The 22,606-nt window shown below is 46.8% G+C and overlaps 1 protein-coding gene across 1 annotated transcript; it reads right to left on the minus strand.

Moving 5' to 3' along the window:
- Positions 1–93: 93 nt before the first annotated feature.
- Positions 94–18,675, minus strand: hsd17b8 (hydroxysteroid (17-beta) dehydrogenase 8). Its single transcript, XM_080196297.1, has 9 exons — positions 18,615–18,675; positions 16,110–16,306; positions 14,055–14,171; positions 13,313–13,408; positions 9,910–9,995; positions 8,960–9,044; positions 6,782–6,824; positions 2,015–2,089; positions 94–783 (listed from the first exon to the last, which is right to left on the minus strand). Exons 1-9 carry the CDS (start codon positions 18,661–18,663, stop codon positions 767–769), a joined length of 765 nt encoding a protein of 254 aa, XP_080052423.1. The 5' UTR covers positions 18,664–18,675; the 3' UTR covers positions 94–766.
- Positions 18,676–22,606: the final 3,931 nt, after the last annotated feature.

Raw genomic sequence — 22,606 nt, forward strand, 5'->3', positions numbered from 1 at the left:
ATCCAGGAACGCGAATTCCCATTCCAGCTCTGAGGGACAATCAAGAATCTCGGCACCATTATCAGAGGCACAGACTCTGCATTAATCAGAGGATTTCAGTTGACGGACATGTTTACTGACGATGTTTTCAGAATAAAGTTACATAATTGTACAGCGAGTTGTCGTTAATATTGAGACACCAGAGCACAGGAAATGGTGTGGGACCCAGAGTAGATCTGGCTTGACAGGGAAACCTGTCCCAGACTCTTCAGTGGCTGTCATACCCAGTTTTGGAACCAACTCCCAGCAGCTGTGGGGTGTGTCGGATACCCCTGGCTGTGGATCGCAGGCCCTATATGGATCATAGTTCAGGAGACCTTCCCAGGCTTGCATTTCCCGCCACCATCTCTGTTCCTCTCACTAATATACTGGAGGGCGCTTGCTGATTGCTGCAGTTCACTTTGGTGATTCAGCGGGTTTACCCAGCCAGTCTCCAACTCGGTCCCTGTTTTTATGCCAAGGGGAAGGTGGGAGACATTGGGCCAGATTCCTGGACGGTACATAGCTGAGCAGGATACGACCTTGCACTCCCCTGAACCCTCCGACAATTTGGGTGACACTTACTGTCTGGGCAACACTAAAGTCTAGGCACTTGGGTGGAAGGAGAATGGGCAGCTCTTGGGGAACAGGATCCCAGTGAGGTGGCAGAATCCATTAGCCAAATCCAAGTGAGATGTTGCCAGCTCTGCCCACATGTTCTCTTGGTCTCTTGTACCTTTTTCAATCGTCACATGAAAAGCCCTCCTGTAAAAGAGACATAACACAAATGCTATCACTTCAGATCCTTCCTTTTACCACCAACTCGGACCGAATTTCAAATAGATTATAAGAAGCAGGAATAGACCATTCAGCCTCTTGAGCCTGCTATGCCATTTAATAAGATCATAAAGTTTAAAATGTATTTATTAGTGTCACAAATAAGCTTACATCAACACTGCAATGAAGTTACAGTGAAATTCCCCTAGTCGCCACACTCTGGCATCTGTTTGGGTACACAGAGAGAATTTAATATGGCCAATGCACCTAACCAGCATGTATTTCAGACTGTGGGACCAAACCGGAACACCTGGAGGAAACCCACGCAGACATGGGGAGAACATGCAGACTCCGCACAGACAGTGACCCAAGCCGGGAATTGAACCCAGGTCCCTGGCGCTGTGAGGCAGCAGTGCTAACCACTGTGCCACCATGCTCATGGCTGATCTGATAAGACCCTCAAATTACATTCCCATCTACAGTGCAGGTGGGTAGCACTGGTTAGCTTTGCTGCCTCACAGCACCAGAGACCCAGGTTCAATCCTGGCTTGGGTCACTGTACAGAGTTTGCACGTTCTCCCCTTGCCTGCATGGGTTCCTCCCAGTGCTCCGGTTTCCCTCCAAAGGTCAAAGATATGTATATTAGGTGGACTGGCCGTGGTAAGTGTGTGGTTCTACGGGGATGGGGTGCAGATTTCTATAGTGCTCCGATAATGTATCAACCACCCACCATCCCTTGACCTTTTAGATATTAGTGGTCATGTGTTTGGAAGTGATGTCTAAGGAGCCTTGGTGAGTTCCTGTAGTGCATCTTGTTGATGGTACACACAGTTGCTATTTTGTGTGTGAATGAGTGCATGTTTGTGGAAGGGATAGCAATCAAGTGGGCTGCTTTGTCCTGGATGGTGCTGAGCTTCTTGAGTGTTGTTGGAGCTGCACCTATCTAGGCAAGTAGGGAGTTTTCCACCACACTCCTGACCTGTGCCTTGTAGATGGTGGGCAAGCTTTGGAGAGTCAGGAGGTGCGTTACTTGCCGTAGGATTCCCAGCCTCTGATCTGCTCCGGTAACCACAGTATTCGCACAGTTGTGCATGTATTTACATAGTGTGACACGCTGGTCAGGTTGAATGAAGCAGACTGTGGCTCCTCTGCAGCCCACTGTCACCTCCAAGTCCCTGCTCCCTGCCTGCCCAGATAGGCTCAAGTTTGAGGCTCTCACCTGTCACCTCCAGGCTGGCTCCCGTGATGTAGCTGCTGTCATCAGAGGCCAAGAAAGAACAGGCGTCAGCCACCTCTGCGGAGACAGAAAGCAATCAGAAACCACAAACAGCAGCAACACAGCCTGCTTCACACCTACTTACACGAGGCAATGCTGTGGTCGCGTGTACTCACGTGAAGCATGTGTCATATAATCATACAGTGCAGAAAAATATACAGACTTGCATTTATATCGCACTTCACACAACAATCAGCCTAAATGATCGGCCTCTTATCCTGAGACCGTGTTTCAGATTTCCCAACCAGCAGAAACAATCTCTCAGCATCCACCCTGCCAACCCGCTTCAGAATTTTCCACATTTCAATGAGATCGCCTCTCATTCTCCTCAATGCCAGAGAATAGAAGTCCGATTTATGAGATGACACAAAGAAAGGTAGGAAGGTATGTTGTGAAAATGTAAGAAGGTTGCAGATGGGTATAGATTGGTTGAGTGAGTGGGCAAAACTTTGGTAGATGGAGTATAATGTGGGAAAATCTGAAGTTGTTTACTTTAAAAAGTCTGACAACACCAGGTTTTAGTCCAACCTATTTATTCGATAATATTCTCACAAGCTTTCGAGGGGTTACCCTCTTCGTCAGGTGAATGGAGAGTTCTGGCCTCAGACAGAGCATATAAAGCACAGACAGTTTAGAGATTACTGATTAAAATGCGAATCCTTACACCTAACCTGCTGTTCAAGACCTGAAGTGGCTGACAATGTGAGTGGTAGGAGCACTGATCACAGTTTAAAGAGATGTGTATTGTCTCCAGACAGTACAGTAAGTGAGGTTTTGCAAACCCAGGCAAGTCACGGGGGTTACAGATAGTGCGACATGAACCCAAGATCCCTGTTGAGACCGTCCTCATGTGTGCGGAACTTGGCTATCAGTCTCTGCTCAGCGACTCTGCGCTGTCGTGTGTTGTGAAGGCCGCCTTGGAGAACGCTTACCCGAAGGTCAGAGGCTGAATGCCCGTGACCACTGAAGTGTTCGCCAACAGGAAGGGAACAGTCTTGCCTGGTGACTGTCGAGCGATGTTCATTCATCCGTTGTCGTAGCGTCTGCATGGTCTCCCCAATGTACCATGCTTCGGGACATCCTTTCTTGCCTGATACGTTGCCTGATACTACCTGATACGTTGCAAGAAAGGATGTCCCGAAGCATGGTACATTGGGGAGACCATGCAGACGCTACGACAACGGATGAATGAACATCGCTCGACAGTCACCAGGCAAGACTGTTCCCTTCCTGTTGGCGAACACTTCAGTGGTCACGGGCATTCAGCCTCTGACCTTCGGGTAAGCGTTCTCCAAGGCGGCCTTCACAACACACGACAGCGCAGAGTCGCTGAGCAGAGACTGATAGCCAAGTTCCGCACACATGAGGACGGTCTCAACAGGGATCTTGCGTTCATGTCGCACTATCTGTAACCCCCGTGACTTGCCTGGGTTTGCAAAACCTCACTTACTGTACTGTCTGGAGACAATACACATCTCTTTAAACTGTGATCAGTGCTCCTACCACTCACATTGTCAGCCACTTCAGGTCTTGAACAGCAGGTTAGGTGTAAGGATTCGCATTTTAATCAGTAATCTCTAAACTGTCTGTGCTTTATATGCTCTGTCTGAGGCCAGAACTCTCCATTCACCTGACGAAGAGGGTAACCCCTCGAAAGCTTGTGAGAATATTATCAAATAAATAGGTTGGACTAAAACCTGGTGTTGTCAGACTTTTTACTGTGTTTACGCCAGTCCAACGCCGGCATACCCACATCTTGTTTACTTTGGCAGGAAGAATAGACAAACAGAATTTTACTTAATGAAGAACGACTGCAGAATTTCGAGATGCAGAGGGATATAGAATTCCTACAGTGCAGAAGAAGGCCATTCGGCCTATCGAATCTGCCCCAACCATAATCTCATCCAGACCCTATCTCCATAACCCTGCTCATCTCCCAGACAGTAAGGGCAATTTAGCGTGGCCAATCAACCTATCCCTCCCATCTTTTGGACTGTGGAAGGAAACCGGAGCACCCGGAGGAAACCCACGCAGACACGGGAAGAACAATGGATGTAGATGTTCTCATGCATGAGTCACAAGAAGTTAACACGCAAGTACAGCAAGTAATGAAATAGGCTAATGGAATGCTAACCTTTATTACGAGGATTTGAGTGTAAAATAAGGATGTTATACTCCCGTTATATAGATCTTGAATACTGCATGCAATTTTGGTCTCCCTTTTTAAGGAAGAATGTTAATTAATTGAAGTTTGTTCGGAGGAGGGTTACCAGACTGATACCTGGAACAAGTGGGATGTCTTATGAGGAAAGATTGGGCAGACTGGACTTGTCTCTGGTGGAGTTTAGGAGAGTGAGGGGGTGACTTGATTGGAGCATAAGATTGGTATTGACAAGGTGGACATGGAAAGGATATTTCCTCTTGTGGGTTCAGTCCAGAACTAGGAGGGCCCTGTTTAAAATGAGGGGGCACCCTTTTTGAACAGAAATGAGATGTTTTACTCTCAGGGTTATGGGACTTTGGAACACTCTGCCTCAGAAGGCAGTGGAGGTGGTGATACTGAATAGTTTTAAGGTGGAGGTAGAAAGATTCTTGTTCAGTAAGGGAGTCAAATATTATCAGGGGCAGATGGGGAAAGTAGAACACAAAGCAAAAACAGACCAGTCACAATCTTATTGAATGGCAGAGCAGACTCGACAGGCTGAATGTCCTACTCCCATTCGTGTGTTAAACATTTAATTCTGGGCCACAAACCATAAAAGAGGCAATGAGAGTTTCTTGGGAGTACGAATGGATGTTGGAGAGCAAGGGAGGCATTGTAATTAGCCTGGGACATGGAGACCAGAGAATAAACACTGTAGGAGGTTCACTTGAGATCTGCTCCTGCATAGCAGCATATGCACCACTCCCAACTCCCACTCCCCCCCACTCCATCCACACCCTCAAGAACATACGCACCTCTCCCAACTCCCACGCTTTAACTCCCCCATCTGGGACAGCGGAACTGACTCAACCCATCAAGGGCCAGCTCCTCCAAGGGAGGTGGGATGAGGAAGAAATCTTCGGATAAAGGGTTAAACCCAGAGACCCTCCTCTACTGGGCACAAAGCATGTGTCCTAGCCCCCAACAACTTCTCTTGGAAGATTTCTACCTCACCTTCTGGCCACTATCTATCCCTCAGCCAATATTACACACGCACCAAGAAGGGAAAGAACAAAAACAGATGATCTGGCCATTGTGGCATTGCTGCTTCTGGGATCTTGCTGTGCGACAGTCACATTTCTTGCATTTATAAGGATGACCGCACATCAGGAGGAGAATGTGATTTGCTAGCTGCATGATGCTTTGGGGATGTCCAGAGATTTGGTGAAAGATGCTACATAAATGTAAGTCTTTAAATACAGGGGGGGGGGGGGGGGGTGGAGGGAGAAAGAGAGAGACAGAGAGACAAGCCTCTCACCATGGTTGTGGAGAGAAAGTGTGATAAACAGGAAAGGATTTGCCTTTAGGGGGAGGCGATGGTCAAGTGGTATTATCTCTAGACTATTAATCCAAAAACTTAGCTAATGTTCTGGGCTCCCGACATGGCAGATGATGGAATTTGAATTCAATTCTTAAAAAATCTGAAATGAAGAATTTACTGATGACCGTGACACTACTGTTGACTGTCAGAAAAACCCATCTGTTTCACTAATGTCCTTTAGGGAAGGAAATCTGCCGTCCTTACCTGATCTGGCCTACGCAGCCACAGGAATGTGGTTGACTCTTAACTATCCTCCAAGGACAACTAGATATGGGCAATAACTGCTGGCGCAGCCAGTGACACCCATGTCCCATGAACAAATAAAAAAAATTTACAATTGGGTCTTTTGACCTGGTGAAGGTTCCCACAACGTTGTCACGGGAGCGGTTACCAGACACACACTGACAGCCGGCCATATTAGAAACAACAGACAGTGCTGGAAAAACTCAGCCAGTCCGGCAGCGTCCGTGGAAAGGGAGAATCCATCATTCCGAAATGACCGCTCCTCGGGACTGAAGAGAGGCAGGAATAGGACACGATTTTGTTTTTGGAAAGGGAATATCAGGGCAGAGGACGAACTGCGTAGAGAAGAGAGAGAGAGAGAGCGCGAGGTAGAGAGCGTTACAGAGGGAATCCCAGAACCCAGGGGGATCAGGTAGATTAAGACAACACATGACCAGCAATTGGACCAGGGATACAGGGGGCCGGGATTGAAGAAGCTGGAGGAGGTGACAGTGGGTGAGGCTCTGGATGGATTCAATAAGGAAGAATTCCGCACTCCAGTGAGCCATGGATGATCCGACATTGACCACGTTTCCGGCTAAGATAGAGAGGGTTTTTGTTCAGCGCGTGGGGGAATTTGGGGACGGGGGAGCGGTTGGGGACAATGGAGTTGAGGCCCAAGATCAGCAGTGATCGTATTGAATGGCAAGGCAAGCTTGACAGGCCACGTTGTCTACTCCTGCTCCTATTTCCTATGGGAGCATCGCTCTCCCAGATACATGAGTAGTGGCCCCAACCACTATTCCCCACTCCCCAACTAATGCCAAGCCCCTGCACTACCAGAGGCTAGGCCACACCATGCCCAGGAGGTCAAAACCTTGGCTCAGACCCAGTATTCTTATTTCCACATTTTCCTGTTTTCTTCTGAGCGATGTTCTCTAAAATTGAAGTGAGTCATACTCACCCGAAGTGTCTCCCAGTCGTCCCAGGGGCACCATCTGCAAAACCTAGAGGGATGGAGGGGAGGGGAGGGGGGGGAAATTGTATTGCATCAGTGACACACAGCACAGTCTAGGCCTCTCACTGCCCCCCACCCCCACTTCTTAAAGCTGCTACCCTTGCAGTTTGGATGGGCACTGGACTAGAAGCCTTCATTAGCCACCCCTCTTCCTTCAACATGTGAGTCTCAAGACCAAGCATCGCTCGGTAGATTGATCACTTGGCCAACCTCTTGTCATGCAACACCACAAGAGGTTCACCAATTAATAGTGATTAGTCCCTAGTTCGGCGTGGCTTTCATGTCATTCAAGTTGTCATCATCGAATGGGTGCAAATTCTCAACATATGAATTATCCTGACAAGAAGCTGCGTTGAAGAGACACAGGTCACCACAGTGCTGGGCATTGATTGAGGGATACGCCTGGTTCAGGCAGCCAGGGTAAGGCCTCACTCAGAGCCCTGCTCCCTTGTGCTGAGTCCGAGGGAAATAACTGTGAGGTTGTACAGCACTGCAGCCTAACGCAAGCCTGTTCAATACGTGATGCTGCCAACAGTAAACAATTGCTGGAAAAACTCAACAGGTCTGGCAGCACACATGGAGTGAGGGACGGAGTCAATGTTTAACACCCACAATGTTTCGTTACATTTATCTCCTACTTAAGCAAACAAGACACTACTTAGTCAATAACCCACTTAATAATGTAATTGATCAACCTTATCAATAATCTACTTAATCTACCAATAATCTACCTAGTCTGTTAATAATCTACTTAACCTACTTAGTTTATCAATAATCATCTTTATCAATAATCAATTTAATAACAGTCAATAATCTACAGAACCAATCAATAACACACTTAATCGACCAATACTCTGCTTAATCTACCAATAATATACTTAACCTACTTAACCAATAACCTACTTAATCTATCAGTAATCTATTTAACCTAATTAATTTATCAATAATCATTACCAATGATCAATTTAATAACTACATAATCTATCAACAATTTACTTAATCAATTATTTACTTAATCAACCAATAACCTATTTAATAACACCAGGTTAAAGTCCAACAGATTTATTTGGAATCATGAGCTTTTGGAGCACTGCTCCTTCATCAGGGTGAGTGCACTCATCAGGATTCACCTGATGAAGGAGCAGCTCTCTGAAAGCTCATGATTCCAAATAAACCTGTTGGACTTTGAACTGGTGTTCTCAGACTTCTTACTGTGCCCACCCCAATCCAATGCTGGCATCTCCACATCATTGCTACTTAATAACCTACTTGATCCATCAATAATTTACTTAATCTATCAATTATCTATTTAATTAATAACCCACTCAATAAATAAATGTTTCAATCAATCAATAACCCCTTCAATGAGTAACAGTCTCTTTAAACAGTAAGATGCTGAAGCAATAACTAACATTTCAATACCCACTCAGGCAATCAATTGTCAGCTGAATTTGTGATAATCCATAAAATGTGTATTTACATTGTGTGATTCAAGAACAGGTGATCAGGGTACATTCTGGGAGTTTTTATATTTAAAATTGTATTGGAATGCCACATATGATGATGAAAGAAACAACTGCAGCTTCTATGGGCTTTGGCACAGATATACACCTACAATGAGGTTTCAAGTTCAAAACAAGGGCATAATGTTGCAATGGACTCAAGTAAACAACAGAAAAACATCAGAGCTACTTCAGATCCATTTTCTCTTCCAATACTTGTTATCTGATTCCACTTAAAGGTAGACATGTGCTATATCTGATTAAAGATGTCAAGGCCAAAATAAGCTGTATCCTGCATATGTGTAGAAGCACAATATATGTATGCGTGTATAACTTCATCATGTATGCAACTGTACGCTGTGTTTGTATGACTGCAACCTGTGAGTGTAACTATTGTGTGTAAACCTGCACCCAGTGTATATAACATCATTCCTGTATTTGCGTGTGCTACTATCATGTGCATGTAACTGTATCCTCCATGTAACTGTGTCCTGTGTTCATGCCCATGTAACTGTAACTGTATCTTGTATTTGTGTGTGTAACTATCATGTATGTGCACGTGTGGGGAACTGTATGTTTACAATCCAGTATTTTTACTGGTGATTATACATTTCTGCCTTACCATGTCCAACACCTTCTGAGGGACTTTAGCTGTCATTGATGTATCAATGAATCCTGGGAGGATAGTGTTGCACCTGATTCCAAACCTGAAGCAACAGTCAATGTAAAACACTAAAGTGAAATAGGCAGGAATGGCTGACTAACAGCAAACACACTGTGTAATACAGACTGAAATGTGTGCAGTAACAAACCATATAATACACAGCATTACACACTCAGTAACAGATTCGACAACACAGAGTAAAAGCCCACACTGTCATCTCTGGATAATATACACAGTATATATATATATATATATATGAAACACACACGCACAGAGTAACAAACTGTTTCACACACACACACACACAATATATCATTGGCAATAAGCCAACGACCACCTCCAGTGAGAGAGAATCTAAGGGCCATGGTCAGGATCATCTCCCCTCAATGTCATTACCATTGCTGAAGCACCCTATATAGACATCCTGGGGGGTTACCATTGATGAAAAGCTGAACTGGACTAGCCATATAAACACTGTGGTTACCAAAGCAGGTCAAAATCTAGGAATCCTGTGGCGAGTAAATCCTGACTCCTCAAAGCCTGCCCACCATCTACAAAACACAAGTCAGGAGTGTGATGGAATATACCCCACTTGCCCGGATCAGTGCAGCTCCAACAACACTCAAGAAGCTCAACATTGTCCAGGACAAAGCAGCCCGCTGGATTGGCACCACATTCACCAAAGCACAGGGACAGCGGTGTGTACTGTGTACAAGATGCACTGCAGCAACTCATTCACCGTCACTGGATCAAGATCTTGAAAGTCGCCCCCCAAAGCACTGTGGCTGAACGTACACCAGTCAGACTGCAGAGGCTCAATGGTAAACTGCACGCAAAGTAGTACGCGACATCAATATGATGGAGTATAACATATGCACACACATACTTGAAGACACAGTGTGGAGTACCTGGCCAGTTCTTTCGCACTGGTCTTTGTCAGAGCCACCACTCCAGCTTTGGATGCTGTGTAATTTGCCTGTCCCACATTTCCCATCTGAAAAAGTGCATCAAAGGATGAGTAAGTCTCACAAAGACGCAAAGCAATCGTCCCACCCCTGCCCAACACCCCAAAGACAGTCTAACTATCTAGCTACCCACCCACCTTTCTCCCCACAGCGGCTTCTCTGTGGGGCTCAACCTGAGCAGAGCTGTGTGAAGCCTTCTTCCCTCCAATGCCACCTCACCATCTCCCAGATATTAAACCCACAGCTCGCTGCCCAGGTTCAGTTTCATCCCGGGGCATTCATTTGGATCTCAAATCAGATAGTGAGGTTCAAGGGCACAAGCCCGGGCACTTTACTGGGTCAGATGCTGCTTTCTCCGCTCCCCCCCTTCCCCTCCCCTCCCTGGATCTTCAGCAAACTGGTGAACACCACCACGTGGAGCTTCCCCTCCAAGTTGCTCACCAACCTGACTTGGCTGTTCCTTCACTATTGCTGGGTCAAAATCCTGGCATTTCCTCCTCAACTGCACTGTGGGTGTACCTACAACACAGGGACTGCAGCGGTTCAAGAAGGTAGCTCACCACCACCTTCTCAAAGGCAACTGGGGATGGGCAATAAATCCTGCAACTAGCCAGCAATATCCACATCTCATAATTGAACTTAAAATTAAGTCACTCCAGGTTTTTGTCCAAATTTATATTTATACTTATGTAACCCTTTTGACCCTGAACATCCTCGTATTACATCTCTCCCAAACTATATGTCCAAAGGATTAACTTCAAACTTCACTCTCAAGGGTGACACAGTGGTTAGCACTGCTGTCTCACAGCGCCAGGAACCCGGGTTCAATTTCGGCCTCAGGTGATGGTTTGTGTAGAATTTGCACTTCTCTTGTCTGCATGGGTTTCCTCCCACAGTCCAAAAATGTGCAGGTTAGGTTGATAGGCCATGCTACATTGCCCCTCGTTTTGGGGGGATTAGCATGATAACTATGTTATGGGGATAGGACCTGTTGTTGGTACAGGCTCGATGGGCCAAATGGCCTTCTATCCTGCAGGGATTTTATGATTCAACCTTCTTCAGCCGCTGCAATCCCTCTGGTGCAAATACATCTACAATGCTGTTAAGGAGGGAGTTCCAGGATTTTGACCCAGCAACACTGACATAACGGAGACAGATGTGTGAAGAAATGCTTCCTGAACTCACCCTTCGAACTGATCAGCTCTCACATTCCTGCCTTTCCTGCCCCCTACATGTTCCCAAACCTCTCACTGGACGGAGAGTTTGTCTTCCAGAACAAAACCCTTCACAAGGAACTCACGGGAGATATTGGGCAGAAAGTGTCAACCGGGAGAGAGAACAAAAACACACACAGAAACATTTCCTACCTACTTAATTATTCATTCGGGGATGTGGGTGTCGCTGGGTCGGGCCAGCATTAAGTACCCTCCATAACTGCCCCTGAACTGAGTGTCTCGCTTGGCCATCACAAAGAGCATTTGAGAACATAAGAACATAAGAAATAGGAGCAGGAGTAGGCCATCTAGCCCTTCGAGCCTGCCCCGCCATTCAATAAGATCATGGCTGATCCGTCGTGGCTCAGTTCCACTTTCCCGCCCTCTCCCCATAACCCTTAATCCCCTCTCTTATCAAAAACCCATCAACCCGCGTCTTAAAAATATTTAGCGAGGCAGCCTCCACCACTTCAACGGGCAGAGAATTCCAGAGATTCACCACCCTTTGAATGAAGAAGTTCCTCCTCAACTCCGTTTTAAACCGCCCCCCTTTTATCTTGAGGCTGTGCCCCCTAGTCCTACTGTCTTTTTTGAGCGGGAAGAGTCTCTCCACCTCTATCCTATCCATCCCATTCATCATCTTATACGTCTCAATGAGATCTCCCCTCATTCTTCTAAACTCTAACGAGTACAAGCCTAGTTTATTCAGCCTCTCCTCATAGCTCAACCCCCTCAACTCCGGTATCAGCCTAGTAAACCTCCTCTGCACTCCCTCCAAGGCCAAAATATCTTTGCGCAGGTACGGCGCCCAAAACTGCACACAGTACTCCAGCTGCGGCCTCACCAATGCCCTATACAGCTGCAGCAAGACCTCCCTACTTTTATATTCAATCCCCCTCGCTATGAAGGCCAGCATCCCATTTGCCTTCCTGACCACCTGCTGCACCTGCAAGCTGGGTTTTTGCGACTCATGCACAAGGACCCCGAGGTCCCTCTGCACCGTCGCCTGCTGCAGTTTTTCGCCACATAAGTAATAGTCCTTCCTACCATTATTCCTACCAAAGTGGACCACCTCACACTTGCCAACATTAAATTCCATTTGCCATTTCCTGGCCCATTCGCCCAGCCTATCTAGATCCTTCTGCAGACTCTCCACACCCTCCGCACAATTTGCCGTTCCCCCAATCTTGGTGTCATCAGCAACCACAGAGAGTCAACCACATTGCTGTGCGTCTAGAGCTTAAAGTGCGCTAGACCAGATAAGGTCAGCTGATTTCCTTCCCTAAAGGATATTACTAAACTGGATGGGTTTTTACAACAATCAACAATGATTTCAGGTCAGCATTAAACTTTTAATTCCAGATTTTTATTAATTTCAATTTTCACCATTTGCCGTGTTATAATTCAAACCCAGGTCCCCTGAGCATTATCCTGGTTATCTGGGTCAATAGCCCTGTGACAATGCCACTATGCATCTCTTCCCCCCAGTTAAGTGCCTAGAGTACATGTAAAGAGACACTGCTGGGTAGTCTCTTAGAAGCAGACATATTGTAAATAAAACTATTATTAATAAAATAATTACCTGAAGTTTCATACTTCACTAACTGGCTTGGGATTGAGTTAGCGATAAGTTAGTTTCAAGCTCCCCATCAAGTGTAGCTTGATGGGGAACTTGGATGTGGAGGTGTTCCCATGCAATTGCGACACCTGCCCTTCTAGGTTGTGGAGGTCCAGACCTGGAAGGTGCTGTCAATTAAGTAAATTAAACAGCTATAGAGAGAACATAGACCCCAACCAGCCAGGGCTATCCCATTGCACACTGGCACAGGATGGCATGGTGGCACAGCAGCAGTCTCTCAGGTTCAATTCCCGGCTTGGGTCACTGTCTGTGTGGAGTTTGCATGTTCTCCCTGTGTCTGCGTGGGATTCCTCCATGTGCCCTGGTTTCCTCCCACAAACTGAGAGATGTGCTTGTTAGTTGCACTGGCCATGCTAAATTCTCCCTCAGTGTACCTGAACAAGTGCTGGAGCAAGGCAACTAGCAGGTTTTCATAGTAACTTCATTGCAGTGTTAATGTAAGCTTACTTATGACACTAACAAAATAAATAATATAATGCCCATGTGTCCATACCTTACCCACAATGCTGCCTACATTGATGATGGAGCCCTTCTTGGCACCACTGGCAATCAATGCCTTGGCGACAGCCTGGGTCACCAGGAATGTACCCTGTGGAGATACAATGCCAGAGTAAAAGATCAGCAGAGCAAACAGAGAAAGAAATCTCAGAATCTGACTGGTTTCAGTGAGATCACCTCCTTAAACATTGTAGAGTACACACACTTTCTATTCAAAACTCTCATAAGACAGCTCTTTCTCTGTAATCTTAGAACCTTTGTCACACCATGTTTCTTGGTGACTGTAGGACAAGAAAATAAAAGATCCTGTCTCCACCACACTCTCAGACAGTGCATTCCAGATCCTAACCACTCGCTGAATGTGGTAGAGACAGATTCACACAGCGAGCGGTTCGGATCTGAACGAACTGTCTGAGAGTGTAGTTGAGACAGATTCACAGAGTGAGTGGTTAGGATCTGGAATGCAGTGTCTGAGAGTGTGGTGGAGACATGAATCATGGCCTTCTAAAAGGCAATTGGAATATATTCGGAAGAGGAAGACGGTACGGGGAACTTTGGAGATAAGGCGGGAGAATTGCACTGGAAACGATGGAAAGGAAAACAGACCGCTTTCTATAACCAGAGGCTAACCTGCGACATTTGATGAACAGGCAGCTGAACAAGTGTCCCACGGTGTCTGATTCCCTCCTGCACCAATCCCCCACCCTTCCCAACACCCAATCTTCAATGTTACCCACCTTCAAATTAACCTTTAGAACCTGGTCAAAGGCTTCTTCCTGCATTTTCAATAGTAAGCTATCCATGGTGATTCCTGCACAGTTCACAGCTACACAAGGAGGACGGGAAAACTGCGCCTGAAAGGCAAAAAAGGTACAAAAGTCTGGGGACACGTACCAACCGACTCAAGAACAACTTCTTCCCTGCTGCCTTCAGACCTTTCAATGGATCTACCTCACATTAAGTCTACACCCTAGCTATGACTGTAACACTACATTCTGCACCTTCTTCTTTCCTTCTCTATGAACAGTATGCTTTGTCTGTACATGCAAGAAACAATACTTTCCACTGCATGTTAATACATGTGACAATAATAAATCAAATCAAATCAAAACAGTAAAAAGATGTGGTGGCAGCAAGGGAATGATCCATGAAACTGTCACTCCTAGTAAACAAGGTCAAAGACTAGCTTCAGACCATAGCGAACCCCTCCCTGTGGCCTGTCCTTTGGTCTTGCCCTTCTGTCCTTCATGGCCTGCCCCCTTACTCTGAGACCATGCTCCCCTGTAGCTGGTTCTAGACCTCCAACCAAGGGAAAACACCCTTCCTGCATCAACCCCATCAGGCCCTGTAAGAATTTTGTATGTCTGAATGAGGTCACCTCACATTTTTTCAAACTCTAGAGAATACAGGCCCAGTCTGCTCAATCTCTCCTCATAGGACAGACCTGCCATCCCAAGGATCAGTCCGGTGAACTTCTGTTGCACTCCCTCTATGGCCAGTATATTCTTCCTCACATAGGAAGATAACAGTGCGCACAATACTGCAGGTGAGGTTTCTCCAAGGCTTTATATAATTGCAGCAAAACATTTTCACTCCCAAACTCAAATCCTCTCACGATGAAGGCCAACGAACCATTTGCCTTCCTAACTTCTTGCAGCACCTGCCTGCTAGCTTTTCCTGACTCACGTACAAGGACATCCAGTCCCTTTGGACGTAAGCACTTCCCAATCTCTCAGCATTTAAGAAATACTCTGTAGGACCCTCCATTCCTCCTAATCCACAGCGCATTTCATCCATCACGTTCTTGCCCACTCATGTGGGTTGTCCAAATCCCTTCAAAGCCGCCTTACGGCAGCCTCACAACTCACATTCCCATCTCATCTTGTGACAGAGAGCTGAACTCGATCCTATTTAACAGTACGGGTTCCCAGAATGAATCAATCATAGCAGGTTAAAGAAACTTGTTTGAAATTTGGTATTCTTGTGTTTATCCTGATGAGTGCAAGATGAAAGGCTTCAACAACACACCTCTCTTTTCAGCAATAATATGGATGGCAGATCATAGAATCCCGACAGTGCAGAAAGAGGCCTTTACGTCCACCGAACCTGCATTGACGACAATCCCACCCAGGCCCTATCATCGTAACCCTGCGTATTTACCCCTTAAATCCCCCGATACTTAAGGACATTTAGCATGGCCAATCAACCTAATCTGTACATCTTTGGAGCGTGGGAGGAAACCGGAGCACCCGAAGGAAACCCATGCAGACACGGGGAGAGGAGAATGTGCAAACTCCACAAGACAGTGACCCGAGGCCAGAATTGAACCAGGGTACCTGGCGCTGTGAGGCAGCAGTGCTAACCACTGTGCCACCCTGCTGCCCTGTAAGTATCAGTTAAGATAAGTATTAGTTTCTCAGAAGAAAATTATTCTGATGATTCTACAGCATATTTAATTGTTTAGCATGTGTTCTCTTGCAGTGTTAATTGTTACAATATGAAAACACCTTTTGCACTTGGCATGAATTAATAATTTACTTCTGATATTTAACTTTCAAAAATTAACACAAACAAATCCCTATATTTAGTCACGAAAGAGCTTCCAAAGTATTTACACTTTCTGCAAGTTTCCATGAAATCTGATGAGTTTTGGGTGCTGAATGAAAATGGGTGGGCCAATGGGTGGTTCAAGTGTCTGAGTGGTTTGCAGGCAAAGCATTTGAACACCCTGCTTCAGAGGCAGGCCGGGCAGTAGATACAAAGCTCCTGAAGCCAGCATCGCCATCTCCTACCTGAATGTCAGCCATGAGCTTCTGGACGCTCTCAGAGGATGTCACGTCGGTGAGGAACACAGAGTGCCGCTGTTGGTCAGACGGCAGACTCCGCAGGGTCTCCGCAGCCGCACTTTCGTCAATATCCACCACTGCCACCGAGGCTCCATCTCTAGCAAAGCGCTGGCAGACAGCTCGCCCAATCCCACTGCCACCACCTACAAGATCGCAGAGAAACATAGAAGCAGGAGTAGGCCAATTGGCCCTTTGAGTCTGCTGGCCATTCACTTCATTTATTTATTAGTCACAAACAACACTTATATTAACACTGCAATGAAATTACTGTGAAATTCCCCCCGGTCGCCAGGCTCTGGCACCTGTTCAGGTCAATGCACCTAACCAGCATGTCTTTCAGACTGGGAGGAAACTAGAGCGCCCGGAGGAAACCCGCGCAGGCACAGGAGAATGTGCAAATTCCACACTGACAGTGACCCAAGCCAGGAATTAAACCGGATCCCTGGAGCTGTGAGGCAGCACTGCTAACCACTGTGCCACCGTGCGGCCCTGCACAATCACGTCTGATCATCAAAATCAATATCCTGATCCTGCCTTCCCTCCAAAACCCCTGATCCCTTTAGCCCCTAGAGCTATATCTAATTTCTTCTTGAAATCAGACAACATCTTGGACGCAACTACATTCTGAGGTAGTGAATTCCATACATTCACTACCCTCTGGGTGAAAACGTTTCTCCTCATCTCTGTTCTAAAAGGTTTATCCCTTATCCTCAAACTATGACCCCTAGTTCTGGGCTCCACCACCATTGGGAACATTCATTCTGAATCTACCTTGTCTAACCCCGTTAGAATTTTATAACTGTCTTATAAGCATGGGGCATGAATAAAGATAAAAGCAAAATGCTGTAGATGCTGGAATCTGAAACAGAAAATGTTGGAGAAACTCAGCATATCTGACAGCATCTGTGGGGAGAGAATACAACCAATGTTTCGATTCTAAATGACCCTTCATCAGAGCATGGACCCTACATCAGAATGACAATAGAAGGAGCAGTGAGAGTGAACGGCAGTGGAAGGAGCATCCAGCTCTGACAATGAGTCATCCAGACTCGAAACATTGGCTCTATTCCCTCTCCACAGATGCTGTCAGACCTGCTGAGATTTTCCAGCATTGTCTGTTTTTGCACAACTAGAGGTAATTGAGACGAATGCTGGGCCCCATGTTAACACTGAGGGACTCCACACAGTAATCCTACAATAATGGGGCCAACAGGGAGGTGGAGGGAGAGAGGAAATGAGAATGAATGAAGAGTGAAAGCAAGAGAGAGAGCGACAGAAAAGGAGCAAGAGAAAAATCAAGACAGAGAGAAAGGCAGCACGAGACAGAAAGCATAACACAGTGCTGACGAGAGAACAAATGAGAGAAGAAAGGCAGAGCATGAGAGAATGACAGTATGAGAGGGCGATTGAGAATGAGAAAGGGAGCAAATGAGAGCAGTGAGACACAGCAAGAAAGTAAGCAAGAGAGAGAGCAGCAATGAGAGTGAGCAAGATAGAGATGAGGAAAAAGAGAGTGAAAGAGAGGAAAAGTATGGAGTGTTTCTGGTTGTGGGGAGTGCAGGAGGGTCATTAGGAGGTGAGTGAGATAACTGAGGGTGCAGCAGTAAATAGCACAGAATGGTTTGACCTTGGGGGGGTTGTACATAGTCACTCTGATGCCAGAAGTAGAGGTGAGGAGATGTTGGACATGCATTCCCAGGCTAGACTGAGTTTGGAGTGTGTGGCAAAGATAAACAGTTGATATTAAATGAAGCTCTTCAATCTGAAGGACAGGGCAGTGAAAGTGGCAGTGTGAGGGGTGGAGTGGCAAGGGATGGGGCAGTCAGAGTGGAGTAGGCAGGGCAGTGAAAGGAATGGTGAGAGTGGCAGTGGAAAGGGCAGTAAGAGTGGCAGTGGAAGGGGCAGTGAGAAAGGAAGTGGAAGGGACAATGAGAGTGGCAGTGGAAGGGGCAATGGAAGTGGCAATGAACGGGGCAGTGAGCGGAAATGGAAGTCAAGAGGTAAATTGGTTGCAATGTGAGGGGGAGATCTAACAGATGTGATTATGGGGCAGTAAATAGAGTTGAGGGAACTCTGAGGGGCAAAAGGTGGGGGGTTGTTGGAGGAAAGTGTTTTGTAATATTTTATAGTGACATCATGAAGTGAGAGAGTGGAGAGAAGGAAGAAGCTCTGGGTATGTCTGGGGAGTGGAGGAGGTACTCAATGTCTCTCTGTGTGCTCCCCTCTCTGTGTGTATTGGGGTTTCAGGCTAAGCTCTACGCCAGCTACACACTCAGTAATTGAGAGACGTTCCCCGGGAATCTGACCTTTGCCCCCTTCGCGGGCTGCCTTTTAAGACGGCAGCAGCCGACGGGCGGGCGAGTCGTGTCTCGCGGAGGAGGGAGCGCCACTTTCATTCACACACTTCATGCTAATGAACGCTCGGCGCCTCTCATTAATATTCATATTTACCCGTCACCAGCGCCAGCCGCGAGTTGAGCCTCAGCCTGGCCGCCGCCATGACAGCGGAGAGTGGGGGGAGGCAGCCGCGCCTGCGCGCACGCTCACTCGCCAGCTCTGCAGCGCCATTGGGAGACCCGCGGGGGCTGCCGGAATCGCAGTTTTGGAGGTGACTGCAATGCATCTACTGTTGAAGTTGGTCCATGGGATGGGAGTGCCTGTGGTGCCAAAAAACCTGTGGGTTGGGAGAGGGATTAGCTCCCACTAAATTGGATTTTGCCAGCCCTGACACGTCCGTGCACTGCTGTGGTCGGGAGGGGCATATTTGAAGATCGCTTAAATGTCAATGGCTCACCAAAAGCGGTGGCACATTGGTTAGCCCAGTTGCCCCCACAGCGCCAGGGATCCAGGTTCAATTCTAGCCTCGGGTCACTCACTTTGTGTGGAGTTTGCACATTCTCACCTTGCCTGCATTGGTTTCCTCCAGGTGCTCTGGTTTTCTCCCATCGTCCAAAGGTGTGCAGGTTAGGTGAATTGACCGTGCTGAATTGCCCCTTAGTGTCAGATGGACTAGTTAGGTTAAATGCACGGGTTATGGGGATAGGGTCTGGGTGGGATTATGATCGGTGCATACTCAATAGGCCGAATGGCCTCCTTCTGCTCTGTGGGGATTCTATGAAATGTTCAGAGTGTAGGAATGTGGCAGTTGGCCAAGTTGCTTGCCATTTCAACACACCATCCTGCTGTTCTGTCCACGTGTTCGTCCTTGGCCTTTTACATGTTCCAATAAAACCCAGTGTAAACTGGAGTAACAGCACTTCATCTTCCAACTGGGCATTTTACTGGACATTGAGTTCAACAACTTCAGAGCAGTTGATCTTGATTAAAGGAGTATGCTGGGAAATATCGGGGGATTGTCTGAGAGTGCAAACTTGGTAGTTAATGAAATACCATTATTTGAACTGGACAGCTATTCATCCTGGGTTGCAACAGAAATTGGGAAGGGATTACATATGGAGCCTGTGGAACTAAGTATGCACTCACTACTGTAGACCTACAGGGTGAGGGACTCCTGGAAACATATAGCCACGCAGCCAAAGGAGGCCCAGGTCAAAGGGTGAGCATGAGAGAATCTTGCCAGAGATCACAGAATCATAGAATCCCTACAATGCAGAAAGAGACCATTTTTCCCAATCAGTCCGCACTGACAAACCTACTTGAGTCTTATCCCCCTAACCCCACATATTTACCCTGCTAATCCCTCTAATTTATGCATCCCGAGACACTAAGGGGCAACTTAGCATGGCCAATGCACTTAAACCCGCATATCTTTAAACTGTGGGTGGAAACCGGAGCACCCAAAGGTCAGGTGATGAAGGGGCAAAACTCGAAAGCTTGTGGGTTTACTGTCAGATAAATGGTTGGACTTTAACCTGGTGTTGTGAGACTTCTTACTGTGTTTACCCCAATCCAACGCTGGCATCTCCACATCATGTGTAGAGTTCCACATTCCTCATGTGACTCCTGATGACCATTGACTCCTGTCTTAAAGATATTCAGTGTCCCCTCCCCTACCACCTTCTGAGGCAGAGAGTTCCAAAGTCACTCAATCCTCCGAGAGAAAAAAAAATCTCATCTTTATCCTAAAGGGCAGTTCCTAACTTTAATACAGGGCCCTCCTAGCTCTGGACTCGCCCACAAGAAGAAACATCCTTCCCATGTCCACCTTGTCAGCACCTTTCAGGATCTTAACTTCAATTCAGTCACCCCCTCACTCTTTTAAACTCCAGGGGAAACAAGCTCAGTCTGTCCACCCTTTCCTCATAAGACATCCTTCATTCCAGGTATCAATCCAATAAACCTCCTCTGAACCAGCTCCAGTACATTCACATTGGGATGTGTCCACAACCAGGAGGTCACAATCTAAGGATACAGGGTAAACCATTGAGGACTGAGATGTAGAGAAATTTCTTCACCCAGAGAGTGGCCAGCCTGTGGAATTCACTACCACAGAAAGCAGTTGAGCCCAAAACATGGTATATTTTCAAGGAGGAGTTAGATACAGCTCTTGGGGCAATTGGGATCAAGGGATATGGGGGGAAGATAGGGTCAAGTCATTGAATTGGATGATCAGCCATGATCATAATGAATGGCGGGGCAGGCTGAAAGGGCTGAATGGCCTCCTCCTGCTCCTACTTTCCATGTCTCTATCCCTCCTTAAATAAGGAGACCAAAACTGCAAACAATATTTGTGATGTGGTCTCGGCCATGCCTTGTATGACCGAAGCCCAGCATCCTTACTTAAATGTCAATTTCTTTCGTAATAGAGGGTAGCAGTGCATTAGCCCTCTTGATTACTTGCTGTACCTGCATGTTGACTTTTTTGTGACTAGAACACCCAGATCCCTCTGCACCTCGGAATTTTGCAGTCATTCTCCGTTTAAATAACTCCCTGCTTTTAACTCTTCCTGCCAGAGTGAACAATTTCACATTTTCCCGCATCATGTGCCATCTGCCAGATTTTTTGCCCAATCACTCAACCTATCTGTATCTATCTACAACCCTCATCGTAAATGATGTATTGTCACAACTCCCCCACCCCACTCTTTCCCCACGTTGAAGAGCCTCTTGTTTTATTCTATACGAGTTGGTCACCCTGAACCTTAACGTTTGCAAGCGATATAAAACTCGGTTAAGAAATGGAGGTGAAATTAGATGCTGATTTTCGGCGTGACGAGAATGGAGAGACGAGAGGCTGCAGCATACTTGGATGGCATTCACCGAGGGCTGCGCTCTTTTTATTTTTAAAACAGGTGTGCAGGCCGATCGGCTGAAACTTTTACCTCACCGGCTGTTTGGCATGTATCTGCAGTCCGTCGCGTAGTGTCCGCTAAATCTTTCTTTTGCTTGGGTTGCTCTGTTTAAGATCAGGGCGCAAATATTCTGCAGAACTGAACAAGTTTCCATTACGGGCAACGTTCTTATTGGCCACCATCTTGTTTCAGATGGTCAACATCACGTCGGCCATGCTGGTCCCCGGGGATTCAATATTGGCAAGTGGGAAGTGAGGCAATTGCATTGGGAGGCCCGACACGGAAAGGCAGTGGACGGACGCCCAGACCCTTACCCGGCGTCACCAGCACAAGGAAAGGCCTGAATACCATGACCAGCCCCGGAAACAACGATCATCATCAGGTATCCAGCTCATGGCAGGCGGCTCCCCTGCTGTGAGTCACGCGCTGTTCAAAATGAGGCTAAATGTAGTTCTTATTCAGAATCACAGAATTGTTATGGTGCAGAAGGAGGCCATTTGGCCCATCTTATCTACACCAGCTTTCCCAATGGGCATTTGTGCCATCCCCGTGACCTCTGCACATTGTTTCTTGTGCCTCAAAGTAATTTTTTTTTGCATTTTGTGCAACTGTGAATGGAAGTTATAGAAACCCTGCAGTGCAGAAAGAGGCTATCTGGCCTATCGAGTCTGCACCGACCACAATCCCACACAGACCCTACCCCCATATCCCTACACATTTACCCGCTAACCTAAGCATCCCAGGACACGAAGGGGCAATTTTAGCATGGCCAATCAACCTAACCTGCACATCTTTGGACCGTGGGAGGAAACCGGAGCACTCCGAGGAAACCCACGCAGACACGAGGAGAATGTGCAAACTCCACACAGACAGTGACCCAAGCCGGGAATTGAACCCAGGTTCCTGGAGCTGTGAAGCAGCAGTGCTAACCACTGTGCTACCGTGCCGCCCCAACAGAGGACCGGAAATACAGGTAATCCCTGAATCCGGTCAGGAGCTTTCTGGATATGGCTAAATGAGGTGCCCTGAGAGACAGCAAGAGGGAGAGAGATGAAGAAATTACTTCCTCTCGCCTCCTCCCAATCATCCTTTGGAGCTGGTAATCAAAGGACATGTCGCTCTTTCATTTGTTGTTTTTTTGTGCTTTTCGAACACTTTGTTTTGGAATAATTGTTGAAATTTCACTTCAGC

This window comes from Carcharhinus amblyrhynchos, chromosome 9 (genome assembly GCF_965287045.1).
Source record: "Carcharhinus amblyrhynchos chromosome 9, sCarAmb.v2.hapA, whole genome shotgun sequence".
NCBI lineage: Eukaryota > Metazoa > Chordata > Chondrichthyes > Carcharhiniformes > Carcharhinidae > Carcharhinus > Carcharhinus amblyrhynchos.